Source organism: Vespula vulgaris, chromosome 10, assembly GCF_905475345.1.
Source record: "Vespula vulgaris chromosome 10, iyVesVulg1.1, whole genome shotgun sequence".
In the NCBI taxonomy this organism is placed as follows: Eukaryota; Metazoa; Arthropoda; class Insecta; order Hymenoptera; family Vespidae; genus Vespula; species Vespula vulgaris.
Window position 1 is genome coordinate 1,032,594 of NC_066595.1, and position 19,708 is coordinate 1,052,301.

Genomic DNA, 19,708 nt, shown 5'->3' on the forward strand with positions numbered 1-19,708 from the left:
AGAACAAAGTTCTGATCACATTTCGGAGACTTAGTATTCCTAAAAAATGTTTACGGTTAGTTTCGTATTTTCATTACAGTTACGTGTTAAGAAATACGACTTTTTTGGATTCGTTTCACCTCGTACGCAACAAGCAGATAATTGCAGGAACAAGCAAGAAGAAAAACGACGAATGCACCGGAGGTTAGTTTTAAATGTAATTTTTATTTAGGCTATGTACAACACATACGTACAATACGTGACCCTTGCTTAAAACTATAATACGCCCGCTGTGTATGTATTTCCACTTAAGTTTAAACCTTTTTTTCATCTCGACATACGTGGGATATAGTGTACATGTGTGTTATGTGCGAGTGCATCGTGTATCTGTATTTCAAAGATCGTGTGTAATATGTATGTATATATGTATGTTTGTATATTTGTACGCACGCACGCACGCACGCACGCATGTACGGATGTACACACACACACGCACGCACGCACGCACCACGTACGTACGTACGTACGTACACACCGTGTATGTATGACGCGTGCACGTTCATACGTGTGATATGTTACAAACTTTTTTTAGGAACATTTCGCGTGGAACAGCGCGAGCGCGATATATATCAATGAGAGGTCGCAGCGGAGCTACACGAAAACAATGCAGTCGTATCTGCAGCTTCGTCCTCGAGTCGATATATCGATTAGACAGTTATTGAAAAATGACACCAATATAGACGTTTGTTGATCGGACAGACTTCAAATATGACGAACGAAAGGCGTCAGGAGAAGTTTGCAAATCGTCAAGTTCGTATGTAAAGTTCGCTATTGGAACGGAATCGTTTTTCTTCCTCTTCCTTTTCTTTTTTTTTTCTTCTTCTTTTTCTTATTTATTTATTTATTTATGTATTTATGTATTTATTTACTTATTTATTTATTTATTTATTTATTTATTTATTTAAATCACTTTTGTCCCTACAACTCTCCAAGCCTGACGCCTTTCAAATTTCGAACTTACGACACTGCCGATATTCGCCGCCATTCGCTCTACTCCCGCAACCCTTCGACCCTATGTCGCCTGAAAAAACCATCAGCATCATCGTCATTATCAATCATAGTCGGTTACTTTAAAATCCCGGTCAACATAAGCACACAAATCAATGCCTAATATTTCACTAAGGGTACGCTTACATTTTTTTTTTTTTTTTTTTCTTTTAAAAGGACATTGAAAAATCGCATACGCTAGAATATTCTGCTGTTTGTGATTACGCTATGTAATATCTATATCTCTTCATGTATTTACAATTCCCCAGAGTCTCCTCCCTTCAACCGAAAGTCTGTCTTTTTTTAATCTCGTTGTTAAGAAACTAACGAAAGATCTCCTTTCTCTCTTTCTCTCTCTCTCTCTCTCTCTCTCTCTCTCTCTCTGTTTTCATTTTTCTCTTTCTCATTTATCTCTCTCTCTTTCTCCGTCTTCATTTTTTTCAGCTTTCTCTTTAAATCGTCCCACGTTTCTCGTGTACGCTCTCATTCGTCTCTAAGCTACAAATTCGAGCGAATATACGATCGTTTATTTATTTCTCTTTCTTTTTTCATTCTTTTATTTATTTATTTATTTATTTATTTTTTTTTGTTTTCTCTTTCATTGTCGGACGAAACGTTACGCGATCGAGCGAACACGCAAACGGAAAAATCATCGAAGCTCTATATACTGTACATTATAATCGAATAGGAAAACTCGTGTACGTATATAAAATTATTTGCGCTAAATGTGATCCACCATGACGATCTTATTTCTTTTTCATTTTCTTCCTTTTTCTTTCCCTCTTCGTCTCTCCCTCTCTCCCATCGTATATTTCTCTCTTCCTCTCTTTGTCTTTTCAACATCTTTTTATCATTTTTCTTTTCTTACATTCGCGTCGTAGAGTGACGAGACACGGTGTCGAGTTATTCGTCCTCGATATTTATTTGTTAGCAGTTATTCATCGGTTTGCATCTTTGAGCTTTATGGACGATTAATTTCGAGAAAAGAACGCGTTGGCTACGTTCGAACGAGAAAAATAATTCGGCGACCCACGTGTTTTAATATCCGTTTAAAAATTGTTAATTTTTCTTTTGCAAAGAAATTTAGCCAACTCTCTTTCTCTCTCTCTCTCTCTCTCTTTCTTTCTCCCCTTTTTAAGTAGACTTCTCTCTCTTCCGATTTCGAGTTCGGTAACGATCAACGACGGTCGCCATTTCTCCTCGTCCTCGTTCTCGATGGGTCCGACGACGTGTTTAGCGTTTATTCGGTCGGTGAACATTTACAGCGGTATACGTTTACAATTATGTTTGATATTGCAGCATCGGTGCGGCGAGATTAGGATGATGGGCCGTGTTCATTCTTAGGGCCGAGATACTCTTGTTGTACCATTCGTCCTCCGCTGACATGCCTGTAAAAAGGAATAACAAAATCTTTACGTTTAAACGATTATAAGATTAAATGATATTTTATCAAATTTATAAGAGACGAAAATGGCGTAATAGATCGTACCCGATATTATTATTTCATTGATAAATATTCCTATCGGTTTAAATACCTCGATAGAAATCGATTAGAACGAACTAAGGGAAAAGAATGGTGAATTATCGAGCGACTCGCTGAATAAAAGTGAAAAGTCCGATGGTATTCGTGGAAGGGATACGGAACGGATTCGATTTAACGATTTTCTAAGAAGCTCCATGGAGAGACGGCTAATGGGACGATTTACCGTCGCATTAAGAGGTTAAGTCGTTATACAAGGTGCAAAGATATTGGCCCGGTGACTTCGACGTTGGACTCGCGACTACTCTGTTAGACGTCGCTACGTTTTCGTCGAACGATTCGAATCCGGCAGGCAATTCGCGAATAGTCTTGATTCGATTTAAAAGCGATATTCCATCTCGGCCCGGAAATGGTGTAAGACGGCGCTGCGCCGGAAATGGAGAGAGGAACGTCTTCGAGCGATCGAGAGACGAAAGAGAAAGAGGGAGAGAAAGAGAAAGAGATAGATAGATAGATAGATAGATAGATAGATAGAGAGAGAGAGAGAGAGAGAGAGAGAGAGAGAGGATTACCCTCCTTCCCCGTCCTCCTTCTACTTTTCTCCTCCTCGTCCTCGTCTGATGCGCATCATTTCCGGTCCGTCCTTTTTACGAAATCATTCGATAAGATCGAGTCGATCCTCGAACGAGAAACTTTCACCTTTTCTATCGATTCTCGGAGATATATATATTTTGAGAAAAAGATTTCTTGCGCAATGGCTTGCGGATAGATAAAAATGACATGTGCGTATGTGTGTGTAAAATTCGTTGCTTTTTTTCAACTTACCCATCGCGTCTTGTCGCATACCGGTGACCGCCGACATGTTCGACGCCGAATGTGACATGGAAAAGGGTTGGGTCATGCTAGGGTAAGACGTCGTGCCCATCTGAAACGAACGAAAAGAATTCCAAAATTCGAAGATATTAACGAACGAACGAACGATTCGGTAAATTTCGATCGATACTTTTATTATTGTCATCGATCGTTATTATTGCCATCTTGTTGAAATTTCTACGGGGAATCTTTTTTATTCTATACGTTTGCCCGCACGTTTGACGATTTATTGGTTCAATTAAAGCGGTAGGCATTCGTTAATCCGTCCTACCCAACTAATCAGTTAAAATGCAATTTAGCTACATCGACCGATAGCCGTGCGCCGGACGTACGCTCAGCTGCACTCCAATTTAATACCTCGGTTAAAATCATTAACGAGAAACGCATCGAATTCATTCGCTCGGACGCGATCCGCCATCCGATCCTCCACCGGATTTGATGGATCGCGTCTCGACTGGTATTATCGTTTCTACCAAAGTCTTTATTACGAACGAATACGAACATGATTGACCTACGCGGGTCACGCATAGGTACATATATCATATGGATAATTCCAAGGATTCACCTGAGGATAACGATTGATTCCATTTATACTGTTGTGTGGATGTGGATAGGGTTGATAGCCTCTGCTAGCGCCAGGATAGATGTTCCTCATCATGGCACCTTGGCACGCGGGTATCGGAGTAAGTGCCTTTTGCAATTGTTTCTCCTGCTTTCTATATTTCGCTCTTCTGTTCTGGAACCAGACCTGCGCAAAAATCGAGCGAATCGATAGTGCTCCTACGAATACATACCTGGATACATCATATTCATAATCCATCAAAATCATTAATGAGAGAGAAACTCTTGCATGGTTTTCTAACTAGCCAACGAAAATATCGACTAATTCTTTTCTATTTCTTAAATTAAAAGACACCCAATTTTTCTCTGTATCTTTTCTCTTGAGAGAAAGAATGAGAGAGAGAGAGAGAAAGAGAAAGAGAAAGAGAAAGACAGAGAGTGGTTTACCTATCGCCATTTTGCATCGGGCAATTTCCATTGTTTCGTGGGATTAGTAAACCCATATTGGGGGTTGCCCGAGCCGCCACTGGCGAATCTCTCCTACTACTATCCTATCCTATCCTCCCTTCCAACGGCTCTACCACCACCACCACCACCACCACTACCACCACCACCACCACCAGCAGCATCAACACCACCTCTTTTCTACACCCTTCGCCATTGCCTACCGTGAAACTCTCTTTCCAACGAGATACACCATCGTCGTCCTATTCCCCTCCCTTCTCTCTCTTTCTCACTCTCTCTCTCACTCTCTCTCTCTCTTTCTCTCTCTCTCTCTCTCTCCCTCCTTCTCTACTTTCGCCTCCCCTCCCCTCCTCATCCCTCTTTGCTCCCCAGAAAGAGAAAAGCCTGCGGCTTCGTTCCGCTGTTCGGTTGTTTCCACCCTCGTGTTGACGTCAGCGGTGCCACGCGATTGGCCGATCCCACGGTCGTGACGTCACTCCGCGCCCTCTCATTGGCCACCACGTTTTATCGACATTTCTCGCAAGCTCGCGCGAGCCCTTCGAACGGAGTTGCGCTTCGTGTGAAAGCATGGCGCTCCGAGAGAACGACTCGCGAATTATCGCCGACGCTTTTACCAAAGCTAAGTTCGTCTTTTCAAGAAATATCCTGTCTTGTCTTTTTATCCTCGATTCAAAGGATACACAAATAAAAGATAGTAAGGAGAATAAGAAGATGTCTTTTTGAAGGATGAACTCGAAGTACCTACTTTTCATCAAATATTCTTAGTACATTATTCACTGCGTTTTTATTATTTTTACCGTGTGTTTTCTCTCTTTCCATTTTTTCTTTCTTTTTTTTTCTTTTTTTTCTCTTTTTTCCTCTTTTTTCTTTTTCTTTTTTTTTCTTTTTTTTTTTTTTACGGAACGTTCCTTTACGTACGCGTAATCTTAATATATATTTGAGAATGTCATCGAAAATGGTTACGAGCTAACTTGCCCCACGTATGACGAATAAAACTTAATCCGAATCGAAACTGAGCATGGCAACTCTCGCGCGGAACTTCAACGACTCGATTAAGCTCGGGTATTTGAATTTGTTCAACTATCGATAGTCAGGACATAACTTTAATGTTATTTGACACGATATGCGAATCAGTGATCTTTAAATCATTTTTATTTCTTTCTTTTTTTTTTTTTTTGATATATAATTTACTTTTAGTACCCTACTTTAAAAATTAGAAAGGAGCAATCTTCGAGTGAATTTTAGTTTCGATTTTACGAATTCTTTTCCGTTCGTTAGAAATAGTTGTCTCTCTGAAGCCCGGTTTCGTTGCGTTGCGTATTTCCTCTCTATAGATTTATACGTGTATCTGTGTACGTATATATACAGTATATGTATACACACACACGTGCATATGTACGTGTATATATATATATATATATATATATATACATATATATATATATCGTATGCATTTACGTAGATAGACGTAGGTAGATAGGTTTTACGGAGAGAGCCGGTAAAAGGTCGACTCCTTTTATTTGCTGCTCTTCTACCGAAGAGCTTTTTGAGAACATACTTGCGCGCGTCCCTTAAGGCGCGCACCCTGCAAGAACTGGAAAGCTAAGAGTTCGTAATTCAATAACCGTGCTCTCCGGTTCTCCCTTTCTCTCCCTCCAGCGTTTCTGCCCTAGAGAAAGATAGGGTGGTAAGGAAGAAGCGAGAGAAAGGGACCGAGGATGAAGGGTGAAGAGGGAGAGTCAGAAATAAGGAGCTACGGAGAGATGGATAGGTCGATGAAGTGAGGAGGACGAGTAAAGAAGAGAGAGAGCGAGAGAGAGAGAGAGAGAAAGAGAGAGAAGAGCTCAAAATGTCTGCTACTTTGAGGACCCCAACTAGAAGAAAACTATCCTTTCACGCGCTTAAGAGAATACCTACCATGAACTCTGATAGCGACTTTCTACTAAGAACTTTTAAGTGTCTTGGGAAAAGTAGGATGCTTTTTCTTTTTCTTTCTTTCTTCCCTCCTCCTCCTCCTCCTCCTCCTTCTCCCTCCAATACGAACACCCGATGAATTCCGTTCGATTTCAATGGATTCATGAACGAAGACGAATATATGGCGAGAGCAATAGTTCCCAGATGGATCAAAAGTTCTTACGTGATTTTAAAAATCGATTACTCTTTCTCGAGACTTTTTAGACTGATTGTTCTTTTCTTAGATCGCAAAACAACAAGAATATTTCTTGAAATCGCAGAATCTAGATGCAAGATTACAAATGTCTCGAGAGAGGTTAATTGATATCGAACTTTTGGCCCACTCTCTACTTCGTTCTTCTTCTTTTTTTTCTTCTTTGTTCTCCTTGACAAGTGGAAAATGTAATTGAATATAATTATTTGCTTGTTATATTTGGAAGAAGATATCTCTAATAAAGGAATGGAATTTTTCTAATATTAGATTACACCATAGACTATATCGATCCCCGGTCCATTCGTCCATTATCCCTCCCCCCCATAACGAAAATATCGTGGAAAACTGAATTAGGGATGTGCGTCGACGATTTGTACCTTTCCTTTTTATTTTTTTTTCTCTTCTTTCTCATTCTTTTTATATTTTTCTTTTTTTTATTTTTCTTTCTTTTTTTTTCCTTGCTCCACCTGATTTTCCTTATTTCCTGCCAGATGGGAAGCCGGAAGATTTTCTCGGGAGAACGCACTGTGTGGGTAGGCTTCGATCGGAAGTCGAATCGAAGTAAAAAGGTGAAATGAAAACTCGGCTAACTCAATATCTCGGCTTCTCCTTTCTTTTTCTTCTCCGCGGCATAATAGGATTTCTCGTGCCTTGATTCGAGAATTATTCTCTTACTCCGTGGCACTATCCCTTTTTACATTATCCTTCTGGCACATTTCATATATCCTCTTACTGGCTCTTTAACGAAGAAACACTACCCGTTTTCTCTCTTTGGTCGTTCCAGACCCAAGTACTACCAATTTATTAACTTCCTTTTCTTTCCCCATAGATTTCTGGCAACCGCTCCTTTGTCCTTTTAATTTTTTATTAAGGAATCAAAAGACGTCCTACGAAAGTAGGCCGTGAATATCTTAATTCGCGTTATCACACAGTAGACTACGAATATAGTATTCGAATACTCTCCAATTACTAATTCTAACTTTTTCTACATTTTACGTCCTACGACGTGAAAAAACGAAGGGACAAGTTTTATCGTGTAACGCCCGGAGCGATGCAGAATCGTCGATAGAGAAGTGTTGGAGATTATCCGACGCGAAAAAAGGGGCTGGGGATAAAAGAAAAAGGAGAAAAAAAAGGAAAAAGGGAGAAAAAGGGAAAAAGAAAAAAAATGAGAGGCGAAGGTAGCGTCGCGAAGAAAAAGGGGCCCCGAACCCTCCTATCGTTTCTTTCTCTCTCTCTCTCTCTCCCTCTCTCTCTCTCTCTCTCTCTCTCTCTCTCTCTCTCTCTCTCTGTCTATCTTTCGCTCTCTCGGGCTCTTCGTCTCGTCGTCGTCGCGCAGTGGAAGGAAGAACCCCGCAAGGCCGAGACGTTTCAGATCTATCTAGGGTGGAGAAAATTCAATTTAAAATGGCGGCTCAGATATAATGGCAGCCTCCGGTACAGCGTCACCCAAACCCCACCTCCAACTCATCTCAACTTTGTCACCCTCGTTCTCTCTCTCTCTCTCTCTCTCATCCCCCTGCCACTGCACCCCCGCGTATCGCCATCTTTGTAGAAACAGGATGCCGTAACTATCGTGGCAACATTTTTAAGCATTCCTTTCTCCGTTACGCTTCAACTTCCTACTCTCTTCTTTCTCGTTTATCGAGTATGCCTGGTAATGTAGTAGAGAAAGAGAGAGAGAGAGAGAGAGAGAGAGAGAAAACGAAGGACCAATTAAAAAAATATCTACGTATAAATATTTTTTGTCTTCGTTTATAGAACGTTTATAAAACGTTTATAAAACATATTAGAAATCTTCCTAGTTGTAATTTATAGTAGATTTTGGAAAGCGAGGAAAGTTTCATCGTGTCTAATACTTCGCTCGACTTAGCACCGACCTATACTACTTGGGCCGACGGTAATCAGTCCACGTGGTTCATCGGCCCTACTAGCTACACTACTGCGAAGCACTTTCCTTGAGAACTACATAGTACTCGTGGCTGATCACAAACTCGGCTGTAACTACTGCGAATGATCTACCGAGATCTAGTCTTCTCTCTCCCTCTCTCTCTCTCTCTCTTCTCTACTGTTACGACCTCTTGGCCGATATAGCATCACAAACTTGGACTCTCTCTTGGTCTCTTGGTTCGAAATTGAATTTCTTTAAGTTGTCGAATAGGGTGAAATTATCGAAATAATCGGTCTTCACGATCGTGTGAGAAAATGAGAAGGAATCTCCCGAGTGATAGCAAAGTAACATTTGAAAAAATAAGAGGATTGCTCGTGTTTGAGGTTGAAACCAACAGGTTCGAAGTCTTGTACGGACGGTGAAGCCGCTTGGGTTCGGACACTTTGTGCATGGATTATAACCGGGCGACTAAAAGCAAACCGCGTTTTACTTGGCATCGCAGTTTAACAGAGTTAAGTCGCAGTGGTTCCCGGGCTTTTAACTGAAACAACACTCCCTTGCATTATATATCAAAAGAGCGAAACGCACCGGCGGACTGTTTTAATATGTACCGCTCGGAGCTCTACCGCTTGGTGCTTCGCTGGTTGGTACTACTGCGTGCCGTTGGTTTGCTGCGACAGTCGAATGACTTTCTACCCGTGAGACTCTCGTCTTTTACTCTCTCTCTTTCTCTCTGTCTCTCTCTCTCTCTCTCTCTCTTTTCTCTCATCTCGAGGATATTTCTAATGCCGGCAAAAACCTAAACCACCGACGGTGACCGCGATGGTTCAGGTATTCGTTTACCAGCTACTTCGTCTCTACAATTATTTCCATGTACCTATTCAAAATTATTTCTGTTCGCGTTTCGGTTTCGTCTTTACTGAAATTGCTTTTTCTCGAATATCTATGTATAAAGGATTAATAGCTTCGCGAACAAAGGATGATACTATCGCGAAGAAAAGTACGTTTTGTAATGGTCGACCGAGAGACACGAGGGTCCCTATGTAAAATACTTCTGATCCTGCCGATCGATCAATCCCTGGAAGAACGTGGGGTGTCTTGGATCGACATTTGCGCTCGTAACTTCATTTTGTTACCCCGCATGTGTCTTTGATTCGATTACCCAGTGAGTCATCCTCGAAACGATAGCTACGTGGACTCCATCTTTCATTTTTATAAACTTCTCCATTGTTACTGTAGCATTGTGAAATATTTTTCGATCGAGCTTTTTACGATTCTACGATCTATGACATTTTCTTTTTTTCTCTTTCTTCTTTTTTTTCTCGATTTTGGATTATTCACGTAACGAGCTTATCGTAAAAAATTGAAAGATTTCAACGTAGTTTCTTTTTTGTTTGTTTGTTTGTTTTTTTTGTTCCCTTCATTTCTTTTTCTCTTAATTAGCGAGAGCACAATAGACTTACCTGAATTCTAGCCTCGTTCAATTTGGTGGTCCTCGCCAATTCCTCTCTGCAGTATATGTCAGGATAATGAGATTTTGCGAACGCCGATTCCAATTCTGCCAGCTGCTCCTGCGAAACAATCGGAGGCTATAGTAAAGATTGATCCGTGTTGGTTGAGAGGAAATTTGGACATCGACCGCGGAAAGCTTTTGAATTGAGCTGTCGAATTTTGTTCTCTTTCTTTCTTTCTCTCTTCTCTCTCTTTTTATTTTTTATTTTATTTTATTTTATTTTATTTTTTTTTATTTTTTTATTTTTCATTCGGAAGGGAGGAAATTCCCGAAAACGATCGTCGACGTTAACAAATCGAGAAGAATTTTGAGTTTGACGTACCTGCGTGAAGGTAGTCCTGTGCCGACGCCGAGCCGGTGTAGGACAACTCGCGGTGGTGGGTGTGTGGCCAATGTGAGGGCTAGAGGCGCAAGGGTCTGGTTTTAATTTTTTAAAAGCTCCTTCGGCTCCTGAAACGGAGAAAAACGAGATTAGGATATTTTTGGATAAATGGCAAGGATAATGAATTCGACGCGTGGTAAAATAGCGGTTGTTAAATAAAGTTTGTAAATGTCCTGATATATGCATGTAAATCCATTTATTTTCATCATAAGTAATGCATTATACTCTTTTAATGAGTGTTTCGAAAAATCAATGAGCTTCATTGTTAGGTTCATATACTATGTTTACATGGTATTAAAATTAATGCAAAACTTAATTGACGTTCAAAAGTTCGAAAGAAGGGATTATTACAAAATAGATAATTACTGTAAATAATAAAGATTTTTTTTATATATATATATATATAGTTCAACCTCCTTCGCGTTCGTAATGAAAATGTTGTAAAATAAGGATATTATTCGCATCGACGAATGATCGAGCATAAGTAATACGTTTAAAGCTGCATAATGTAGACGTCCTTTGAAAGTTACTTCAAAATGATGTTTTCGTATAATGTATATTATACATATATATACACACACACACACACATATATATATATATAATATTTATCGGAACGAGCGTCGACGTATACGTTCGGTGCATGGCGTGCAAATATGCCGCATTCATTTTCATTTTGAAAATTTGACAGCGGATAGGCGAAGTTATAGCGGTAATGTAATCTAAATTACCGAACTTCAATTTTGAGATATGAATATGGAGTTGTTTGATGTTGCGCACTCCGCATTTACAATAAAATAACTCGATAAGCTTATTTTCATGGGAGACATCAAAATAAAATTGCTATCTTCAAAATCTACCCAGGCGAAATGGTTAACGTGTAATGCACGTGTGTAGCTATATAACATGTATATATACACAGTTAGAGTTTTGTTACGGTGTGTAAAAGGATTTTTGCGAGTAAAATAATACTAAACGTACTACCAACGTGCGGAAGAGTGTAAATTATGATATCATACATTTTTGGTATATCCCATTTCAATATTAAATTTTTCATACGTACTTTTTACAACGCGTTAATCTAAAGTCACAAAACTCTTTTACTTCGTTGAACGTATATTCCTTTCGGGACGATTATAAAATAAAAAAGACGTACAATTCTTTTTATCTTTTCTTCTTCTCTCTCTCTTTTTTTTTTCTTTCTTCTTTATTTAAAACTTGAAGCGAAACGAAACGAATGATACTTAGAAATTAATCAAAAGTATTTTATTTCCTTTGAGCAGTGCGACGTATCGAGGCTGAATAAAAGAGAATCAATTTTGTTTAAAAAAAAAAAAAAAAAAAAAGAGAAAGAAAGAAAGAGAAAAAAAAAGAAAAATAGAACGTCCGAAAGAAAAATACTCATCGACGACAACGACGACGACGACGAGAGTATCTTCCCTTGTGTTCGCTTAATTCTAAGTATCATTTCGGATTTGGTAGCAAAGTTGCAAAGTCGAAATCTAGATTCCGATCTAGAACAGAGTCCATGACCGTCTTAGTTATTTCATGGTCCTGGCTTTATGAACGAACGACGGACGTGCGGCTGGTGTAACCGTGGCGAGCGAAGTCCCTCGCACTATGCTAACTTGATTAGGGCGTTAATGACCTAATCATGTTACATGCTGATTCAATGTTCAAAGATGAATGCTGTCCACTTTACATACCTTCCCTCGTTACCTGGTGAGCATGGAAACTCGGTCAAGTTCATCAAAGAACACAAAGGGCTCCCGTCGGCCGACTTTTCTATCGGCCCTTCCTCGACTCTAGATATCGTTCGTTCTTGCCAACGATACACTCCTGACCCATTAATTAACAAGCAAAGCTTTTTTTTTCTCTCTCCGATAAAGAAGTCGATCGTGAAACTCAAACGTGTGTTCTGGTCTAACGTTCATTCTAACATAACGTCTGATTTTCTCGTCGGTTGCAAAATGAAATTTGTATTCTATTAGATCGGAAAAGAGATAGATTTTTGCGACTTTTTAAAATCTTTTCATTGATATCGTGAGAACGAAGAAATTAACAAATTGTTCGAACGGAGAATCTTAAAGGAGCAAATTCGATTCGATATTTTTAATAGATTTTTGTTTGTTTTAACGAAATGAAAAGCGAGACGGTTTCTTTATTTTTTTTTTTTTTTTGTTCTAAATTGATACTCGATAATGCTGGGAACGTCAGAAGAAGTTTGTCGATGAAAGGACGAAGGTAACAATTCTTGGCCGTTTAAAAGGACATCTGCCTTCGAGGATTTCCATAGCTTAGGCTTGTGCGATCGTAGTAATAATTAGCGGCGATTTTAACGAAGAGGACACGTGTATCCTACGCCGTTAACCGACCGACAAATAGTTATCTGGTTTCCTATGTATACGCGTCTTTCAGCTGCCCGTCGGCATCTGCCAAGGGATTAAGATTATCTTTTTAAAAATCCTCGAATAAATCCTTTGCGCAGAAATGACTAGAAAGTCGACGATGTTCCGAATATTTTGATTATAACTTTATAGTTCAAATTAACAAAGTTATCGAACGATTCAACGTCTCCGAAAATGCTAGCAACTTGATGAAATTAATTTTCCTTCCTATCTCTTAAAAGCACTTGTTTTAAATATAAAAAAGAAAGAAAAAATAGAAAGAGAACAGAAATTAAAGTAAACAAGAACGTGTTAAAAAATAAAGGATAAATAAAATACCGTATAGAAATAGATCGTGGAAACAATCGTGTAGGTATGAAAAGTCGAGCGATCGAGTTCGCGTTGAAGCGAGAGAAGAGGACAACGGATGGGAGCAAAGGGATAGAGGAGATCGTACTCGTGGAGCCCTTTCGAGGAGACGTGGATGACAAGACTCGACACGCGTCCGCTCAACGTCCGATGTTTCGAGCCTACCCCATTAGCGAACCCCTAGTGCTAAGCTCTCTTAAGCCCCATGAGCGCATAATAATAGCCCATAGAACAGGTAGTACCATATGTCTACCCGGGTGTCCCTCATTGTCGATACTTTTCGTTCGTACGCGTCTCGCCACCGTGCGGCACGCCTGCACTCTTTGAAGCTCAACAAGCGGAAAATTCGTCTATCTCGATGACCAAGCGATGTACACTTTTCTCGCGAAGGAAAAAGTCATTTTTGTATTTCTCATTTTCTTCTCTCTTTTTTTTTTCTTTTTTTGGTATGCATCGAAAAGGGGTTTTCGTTTGCTCGTCATTATCAGCCCTGTCGTTTATCAGCCCATCGAATCGATACTTCGTTAAATGCACTTTTTACAGATTACATTATTATCGTATCCCTTATTTCGTCAAAAGTTACTATCGAATATTAATCAATGGGAATACGTACCGACGGTAGTAGTGGCCCCCACGCTGCTTCTTCCCGGTGTAGCCGCAGGCGTCGGCGGACTAGCTTCGAGGCCCTGATGCACCCCGTAGAGCCCAAAGTCCTGTTCGTTCGAGCTCGCGCTGCTACACTTCCTCTTTTCTTGATTGTGATTCAAATGGAAGCTGTCGTTCTCGACTAGACCAACTCCGAGGAGGCCGAGATTCGGCCTTAGCTCGTCCATCAGCTTGTTCTGACCGCAGTTGGCAGAAAAGTTTAATTGCCGGCTAAATATAGCCGGGAATATATTGAATTGCTGATGATCGAGGCTAAGGGCGGTCGTCGGTAGCGACGAACCGCCACCACCGCCGGCAGTGCCGCCGGCGCCGCCGCCGACGGATGTCCCACCGACGGTCCCACCGACGGTGCCGACGCCGGCCGCACCGGGACCACCGCTACCTCCGGACAGGTCGTTAGCCAGGGTGATGCCGGGGACGACCTTACCGAGCTCCTTCGAGAGCTCTTGCAACGATTATCACCACCTGACACCCCTTCCCTATCTACCACTGCATGCCTTTGTCTTTTTTGGGCGCGCGAACCAGTAGTCCGATTTTTGTTAATATTGTTATTCCTCGATATACGGGCTACTATTAGGAACTTGAACCTTCTTTCTTCTCCTTTGCGTTTTTAATAACTCCTCCTTTCGATTATTTCCTCTTCGGCATTTGGCACTCCAGACGATGAAAGGCTTTCCCCTATTTCCCGTACTCTAACACAATACCACCTTTCGGACGTTGCTCTCGCGTTCCCTCCTTATTTCACTGTCGCTTATTATCACTGTAACTCCTTGCTTTTCTATTCTTGATGTGATATAAAACGTCGTTGGCGTCGTTCGAGTTCCGTGTATGATCGTCTTATGACCTCGCAACGTTTTGGTAACTTCGATACGACGGCGTACACGTATAGACCGACGAGTTTACGAATGACTGGAGGAAAAAGTTGTTTTCATTTCTTATTTGTATTTCAAGTTGATATTGAAAAAGGAGGAGAAGTAGGAGGAGAAGGAGAAAGAGGAGGAGGAGGAGGAGGAGGAGGAGAAGGAGGAGAAGAAGAAGAAGAAGAAAAAGAAGAAGAGGAAGAAGAAGAAGAAGAAGAAGAAGAAGAAGAAGAGAGAGAGAGAGAGAACGTTGGATCTCAACGTCTACGGGAAACGCGGTCGGTTTATCGCGATATGACCCCGATTCGAAATTCAAATCTTATTATCTCTTGGATCCAATTAGGAGGGCGAACGAGCGGAAGAGATTGGGACGGAGGAGAGAAGCGGTGGAGGTCGAGGAGGAGAAGGAAGGGGTCGTGGTGCTGGTTGGCGGCCTTGAAAATTAAAATAATCTTTGACCGAATGTTTGAGAAGAATTAGCACGAGTTTGAAAGAAGTCGGTTCTCGTGGAGGACCTTAACGACTTATAGGTACGATGTGTCGAGAAGGTTGCGGACGGAAAGGACGTAGCGAAGGGTGACGCGTGACGAGCGGACTTGACTTCTTTTCCTTTGCTTTCGTATATATTCTTATCGGGAACGTCGTGCGTCGGACGGGAACGTTTACGCGGAAGGGAAAAGTCGAAAACCGATGGGATACGATACGACGACGAAGAGTGTCGGCCGTGGCGCAGAGGGGCGACCGCTCGCCGTGAGTTCTTGTGGGATTCTGTCCGCGAAATGCAGTTATCCCGGTGAGTCCGCGCGGGGAGCAGCGAGGAGGAGCAGACGAGGAGAGGCGTGGAGGAGAGTAGTATCGGTGTACCACCGTAGCTAGCGGCCTATGTAGCTAGCGTACCAGGATACGCTTAGTGCGATAGTGGTAACGGTAGTAGTGGTAGTAGTGGTAGCCTAGTATAGTAGCAGCAGCGAGAGCACCCTCGCGAACACCCTCGTACTCGACGAGGCGTCGTACTCTCTCTTCCACCGGCCGGCTCTTCCACCCCCTTCGCGAGTTGCCAGCCACGAGATTCTCCAGAGCACGATTGGACGCGAGGGGGATGCGTTGCTCCGGCAACGGCCAATCGCCGTTTCTCTTTGCCTCCTCACCCTACCCCCACTCCCCCGCCAAAATGGCGGACCCACCAATAAAAATTCCACCGGAAAATAGCCTGCGAGCGATTTTCTTCCCACCCTACTCCTATCCACGAGCCTTTTCCACGCGTTTACAGGGCGCACACATTCGCGCCGACGCGTAGCATCCTCACAAACACCGATCGCACCGTGGATGATGCTGGGACGTGCCTCGGAGGAGAGAGTAAAGGGACGTCCGTGCTTTTCTACCACCACCATCGTCATCGCCACCACTACTATCTTCGCTGCTATCACCACCACTACCACCGTCAACCTCATCCTCGTTCGCGCTTTCATCGTCGTCGTCCTCGTCGTCGTCGTCGTCGTCGTCCTTCTCGTCGTCGTCGTCGTCGTCGTCGTCGTCGTCGTCGTCGTCGTCGTCGTCGTTGTTGCCGACGTCGTCGTCGTCGTCGTCGTTGTCGTCGTTGTCGTCACCCTTCTCCTCCCCGTCTTTCCCACTTGGAACTCTCTTTCTCTTTCGACCCTCCCATCTCGTTCCACCCTCTTTCCCCCTTTTCTCCTCTTCTCTACCGAACTACGTTTTTCTATTTTCTTTTTTAGTATCCTGCTGCAGATAGCTTTTTTAATTCTTTTCCCCTTTTTCGGGATTTGATTGTAACGTACACCCAAGTCTGACCCACCTGCGCCTGCAGATAATCCGTGTACCACTATTTTCTACCTATACCAACGACCCTGCTTATTTATTTTTCTTTCGAAACTAATGGCGTTCTTTCGATTGAACCGTTACTACTTCGTTCACCCCGAAATCGCTTCGTTTCTTCTTCAATTAATATCGAATAAAATTCCATTCTCGTATTGTTTTATCAAGGACTTCCATCAGTATTCGTTATCGCGAAACTCATTGCAAAATTCAATCAAAAGTCTTGAATAATAAATATGACGCGAGAGGCCGACGAGATTATGACGTTTCGAATAGGCGTCCTCGATAAACCTTTATCGTCGCTTTTGTCACGGATCGACAAACGCTCCAAGGTTTTCAACGATTATTCCGACTATGTCAATCTCTCGAAAATAGAACGCCCCTGGCACGCGTCTCCTTCCATAGTCGCAGCCTATAATTTCGACGGTGGTGAACGCAAAAAGCGCGTACGCTCTCGCTCTCTCGGTGTTAAAAGCGGGCCAATTCACGACCAAAAGTCTTTTTTTATTTAGGCTTTCGTTTATTGTTGTCTCGGTTACGCCCATCTTGGACAGTTTCCCATGGTGATCATAATTGATTCTCTTCTTCTTTTTTTTTTTCCTTTTTTTTCCCTCTTTTTTCTCTTTGTCTTTTTTTTATCACTAGTCACGGCTTTGTTACATTCGAAATATCACTACGGGAATGTAAAAGTTGTTATTTTCTTAAATAAATTTCTAGGTAGAATCTCTCTCGCGCGATACGGTTTAAACTCGCCTCGTTTTACCCGAGAGACTAAACTTTCGAGAAAGTTCGTCGCGTCGAGTATCGCGACCTAATAATCGTAGTAGGTATCTATCGTAAAAGGGAAGAAATCCAGAAGGACTCTCTCACTCGATAAAAGTACTGTAGATTCGGTTCTGTCCGAAGGGGTAAAGGAAGAAAATGATCGATGCTTAGATAACTCGATATCACAATGTATATAGCTACACATCGTACGAGTACATACACGATCGAGATCGCGTTGGCGCCGCTCTTCAATTCCACGTGGATTTCCATGTAACGTCAAACCGCTATTTGTACACGACTCGCTCGCCGCTCGATCGATCTAATTTATAAAGGGTAGATCCTAAGTATTAGATTAGATTTTATACACTAACTATAGGTACCCTGTATCCCCAATATCTACATGGACCATATGCAGGTTGTTGAATTTTCTAAGGGCAATCTAGATTGCTATCTTCTTTCGTCGATTTTTTTTTCTTTCTTTTTTTCTTTTTCTTCTTCTTTTTTTTTTTATCAATCGAGTCGACGACGATCCGTTTCCATCTTGTCAAATTTCGAGTCGTCGAGAAGTCGGAGAAAATTTTCCTTTTTTTTTTCTCTTTCTTTCTTTCTTTTTTATCTAAATCTCACACGATTAATTATATCTTTGTTGTTTTCTCAACCGTTGATACGTTCATACTACAAAAATATCATGTTGATCCGATAGTCAAAGTGTGGCATTTCGGCCTGTCCAGATGTGAAATCCGCCCACTAATTTCTTCATCCTGCAGATGTGCATATGAGTGTACACGGACGTATAGAGATACGCCTTTGATCAGATTACAATCAACAACGCGTTGACAAATTTTAGTAGGTATTTATCGATCTCGCGTGTTTTTAATTGTTAATAATTTTATTCAATATTATAATATAAAAAAAAAAAGAGAAAGAAAAATTGCAACAAAACGAGCTTGTTCGACGATCGTAATTTCACAAATACGAGAAAATTTCTCTGAAAAAGGTATAGAATTCGAGGGTGAATTCGTGAAGGAACAATTTATTGTCGGCAAGTGTGACAGATTTCGACCACGCCCAACCGATATGGTGACCCTTCGTGATCGGACTAGATCCCTCTGGTTCGAACGAGGAGCATCGGCAAATTTTTGTCTTTGATCTACGCGCCGAGCTACTACGTCTTCCTTGCGAATCACCGATGAGATCGGGAAAGCGTGATAACGATCAAAGTCATCGAAACTTTTCGCTTGGGGAATTCAAAATCTTCATAATTCGTGTTGAAAATACGACGTTGATAAAAAATACCTATGGTGTAGTTTATATAACATATTTCAAAAGGAACTTTCGAGACCTGTCGATCGTAAAAATTTGATATAACGTTTGATTCATTCGTCCCTTTAAAAGTGGATGTACAGAACCGAAAATAACTTTGAAAATGGTTCGCGCAAAACACAATACGGATAAATTAAAGCGATGACCGATTCGATAGACTCATCCTCTCGAAGTATGGGCGTTACCCGGTGCGAGGGCAAATAATTGGCCTATTCAAATTATGTACAATATTTTGATGTGGTTTTATTGGTGGCACGTGCGGCGAACAAATTGGCAAGCACGTGCCCATCCTCCGACTTCCGTACGATAGCGCAGCGCAACGATCCGAAGTTGCCCAGAGCGCATTTGTAAACTGACCCAAGAGGGTTGCGAACGAATGAACGAACGAACGAACGAACAAAAGATTTTAGGATTTTTAGTTCGATATTTTGTTACACTTTATCGAACTTTTCGGAGTTTTCGCTCTTCTTCTTTTATTTTTCTCACTGTTTATTGGTTTTTTCCCCTCCTCTTTTTTTTTTCTTTTTTTAAATCATTTACAGCTCCAGTGCGTACTCGTGCCCATAGCAGATCCGTGTCCCGGATCGTACAACTTATTTTCAATCTCTAAATTCTGACAAGGTAAACTACCTTATAAATCTCGACGGAATCGAATTAGAACGAGCAATTAACGCAGGATCCTACGTCGGATCTAATGTTCTCTTTGAAACGAGGCGCGACTAACTAGCGAGAGAGAAAGACGATAAGTTGAGTGCTTAACGATTATGAAATTCGATGACCGATTTAATATTATGTATAACTATGAAAATATTTTATGTGGTGCGGGCTTTATCTCTTCCTTCTTTTTTCTTTTCTCTTTTCTCTTCTTTCCTTTTTTTTGTTTCTAACATTGGCGTGAGTTAAAAAATCCTTTTAAAGGTGTTATTACCACCTCCTTTTTTTGTTACTATTATTATTATTTTTAATTAGATCCTCTCCTTATCCTATCTCGTTCTTGCTTCCAGTATTACACAATTAAGATCGCTCTATATCGTTTTCGTAGTACATAATAACTGTGATGCAAACAGAGGCCGCTGGTATAACATAGCGAGTGTAAGATTATATACTAGAGAAACGAGTCCTCGGAGTATACAAGAGAGGGTGTACT

General features: G+C 41.3%; 1 protein-coding gene across 2 annotated transcripts; it reads right to left on the reverse strand.

Moving 5' to 3' along the window:
* Positions 1-184: 184 nt before the first annotated feature.
* Positions 185-15,819, reverse strand: LOC127066686 (homeobox protein unc-42). 2 transcript variants are annotated; one of them, XM_051000705.1, is made up of 7 exons: positions 15,538-15,819; positions 13,728-14,689; positions 10,299-10,426; positions 9,927-10,034; positions 3,945-4,127; positions 3,332-3,431; positions 185-2,414 (listed from the first exon to the last, which is right to left on the reverse strand). In XM_051000705.1, the coding sequence occupies exons 2-7, from the start codon at positions 13,945-13,947 to the stop codon at positions 2,308-2,310; spliced, it is 846 nt and encodes a 281-aa protein (XP_050856662.1). In that variant the 5' UTR covers positions 13,948-14,689; positions 15,538-15,819; the 3' UTR covers positions 185-2,307. The 2 variants fall into 2 exon arrangements, with proteins under 2 accessions (XP_050856662.1, XP_050856663.1); XM_051000706.1 differs by lacking the exon at positions 15,538-15,819 and adding an exon at positions 15,345-15,509.
* Positions 15,820-19,708: the final 3,889 nt, after the last annotated feature.

Excerpts from the sequence above, each read along its gene's own strand:
- LOC127066686 (XM_051000705.1), bottom strand. The coding sequence starts at position 13,947 with ATGGACGAGCTAAGGCCGAATCTCGGCCTCCTCGGAGTTGGTCTAGTC. Across the intron at positions 10,035-10,298 it reads ACAGGACTACCTTCACGCAG|GAGCAGCTGGCAGAATTGGA; the intron begins GTACGTCAAACT and ends ATTGTTTCGCAG. Across the intron at positions 2,415-3,331 it reads TATGCGACAAGACGCGATGG|GCATGTCAGCGGAGGACGAA; the intron begins GTAAGTTGAAAA and ends TCCTTTTTACAG.